Below are 1514 nucleotides of genomic sequence, written 5' to 3'. Positions count from 1 at the left end.
ATTAATGGCCTTCAATCGCGCACCTCGGTGAATTTTGGCACACATCCACGACTCTACCGAACAATGCAGTCCGTTATAATTTATGTTTTATCACATTTTAATTTCTTTGCCGCGTGTCAATTGGCAAACGTCTTATAACGATTGTATTTTGTTCTCAGATCAAAGTGGACCTCAGCGCAAATTGGCTCGACAATTAGTGGTATTAAAGAATTTCTCGTGCGTTCAATGTATTGACAGAGAGTCATTGGCAACGATCACCACGGGCGTAGTAGCGTGAGCGGCGGCCAGATGGGGTCGAAGGAAGATAAATCGGGAGGCTGCTCGCGGCAGGGGCTCACCGTCACCAGTCGCGTCCGAACGATCAACCTAAACACACGTTACACCAGCTCCGAACAGGTTCGTGAATCATAGTGTCAGTGATGTGCGTTTAATAAATTATAACAACACAGTTATATTTTAAAAAGTGTTATAACGAATACGTTTTCATCTTAGAATTATCTAGCGCGATGTGGGACGACGTAGTTGAGGAAACACCAGCGCCGGCTGCTGCTGCACCGGCCTCCGGAGACGCTCCAGCGGAAGGCTCTGCTGAGGCGAAACCCGAAGTGGCAGAGCCGCCGCCACCTGTGGACAACACAAAGAACGAACCTCGACGTCTCGTGTTCAAGCACTGGATCAGGTTGGTTAACAAACACTAAAAATTCAACACAAAGTGCAAATTTAATTATAAATCAATTTTATTTGGATAACTCTTAAATACTCATTGCATCCATTATTTCTATAATTTCAGACCAAAATTCCTGCAATATAACTACATATATGATTATCAGCGAAATTATTACGACGATGTACTATCATACTTGGACAGACGCAATAGAGGTTTACCTGTAGAGAAGCCGCGGGCCCAGACATGGGGCGAGAGGGCACTCAGGACTTATATGTCTAAGGACACCAGCTACTTGACGAGGACATACAACCAGGACACCAGTCTGCTCCACCACATCTCAACCGGCGCGAAGTTTCACCGCTACCACAGCAAGGCCCGTATAGCGAGGAAGTATTCAAATCTCGGATTTAGTTCCGTGTCCCTGTAGCTTCGCTTTATCACACCGCTTTATCTGCCACGAAGTCGCCGCTGCCCGCCCCCCTCGGCTTGACCTTTATATCGATGTTACAGGATCTCCCTGGCGTGAACGAACTGTGGCGTTAAGCTAGCTCATCGACCTCCCCACATCGGAAGCCGTCCGCATTCCTATTTATTAAGAACACAGTTGAGAAGACAATAAACAATAAGTTATAAATTGTCTTTAATTTTTGCTTGCGATAACTCAAACTCATATATAAATATAAGTTACAATAACAAATTTATAAAAGCGCAGCGATTTATTCAGGAACACAGGCAATGCGATGTTTTAAATCTTTTCAGTTCGTTTACATTTAAGATCATCCAGTAGATTATCTTTTGTTTATATAAGATCTCACCGTCTATAAAACTTTCTACGAATAAAAATAGT

General features: G+C 43.7%; 1 protein-coding gene across 3 annotated transcripts; it reads left to right on the top strand.

Moving 5' to 3' along the window:
- Nucleotides 1-289: 289 nt before the first annotated feature.
- Nucleotides 290-1311, top strand: LOC137919413 (flightin-like). 3 transcript variants are annotated; one of them, XM_068762496.1, is made up of 4 exons: nt 290-396; nt 493-679; nt 791-1040; nt 1178-1311. In XM_068762496.1, the coding sequence occupies exons 2-4, from the start codon at nt 507-509 to the stop codon at nt 1208-1210; spliced, it is 456 nt and encodes a 151-aa protein (XP_068618597.1). In that variant the 5' UTR covers nt 290-396; nt 493-506; the 3' UTR covers nt 1211-1311. The 3 variants fall into 3 exon arrangements, with proteins under 3 accessions (XP_068618597.1, XP_068618605.1, XP_068618589.1); XM_068762504.1 differs by having other exon boundaries at nt 791-1056; nt 1180-1282; XM_068762488.1 differs by having other exon boundaries at nt 791-1294.
- Nucleotides 1312-1514: the final 203 nt, after the last annotated feature.

The sequence above is a fragment of the Battus philenor genome, unplaced genomic scaffold, assembly GCF_028537555.1.
Source record: "Battus philenor isolate CCGP_79_NKW_IND1 unplaced genomic scaffold, ilBatPhil1.0.hap1 SCAF_1, whole genome shotgun sequence".
Lineage (NCBI taxonomy): Eukaryota > Metazoa > Arthropoda > Insecta > Lepidoptera > Papilionidae > Battus > Battus philenor.
Note: the sequence above shows the minus strand (reverse complement) of the source record. Positions and strands in the feature narration are given on the sequence as shown.

Coding starts and splice junctions, on each gene's coding strand:
- LOC137919413 (XM_068762488.1), top strand. CDS start 507: ATGTGGGACGACGTAGTTGAGGAAACACCAGCGCCGGCTGCTGCTGCA. Junction 680..790: donor GTGTTCAAGCACTGGATCAG/GTTGGTTAACAA, acceptor CTATAATTTCAG/ACCAAAATTCCTGCAATATA.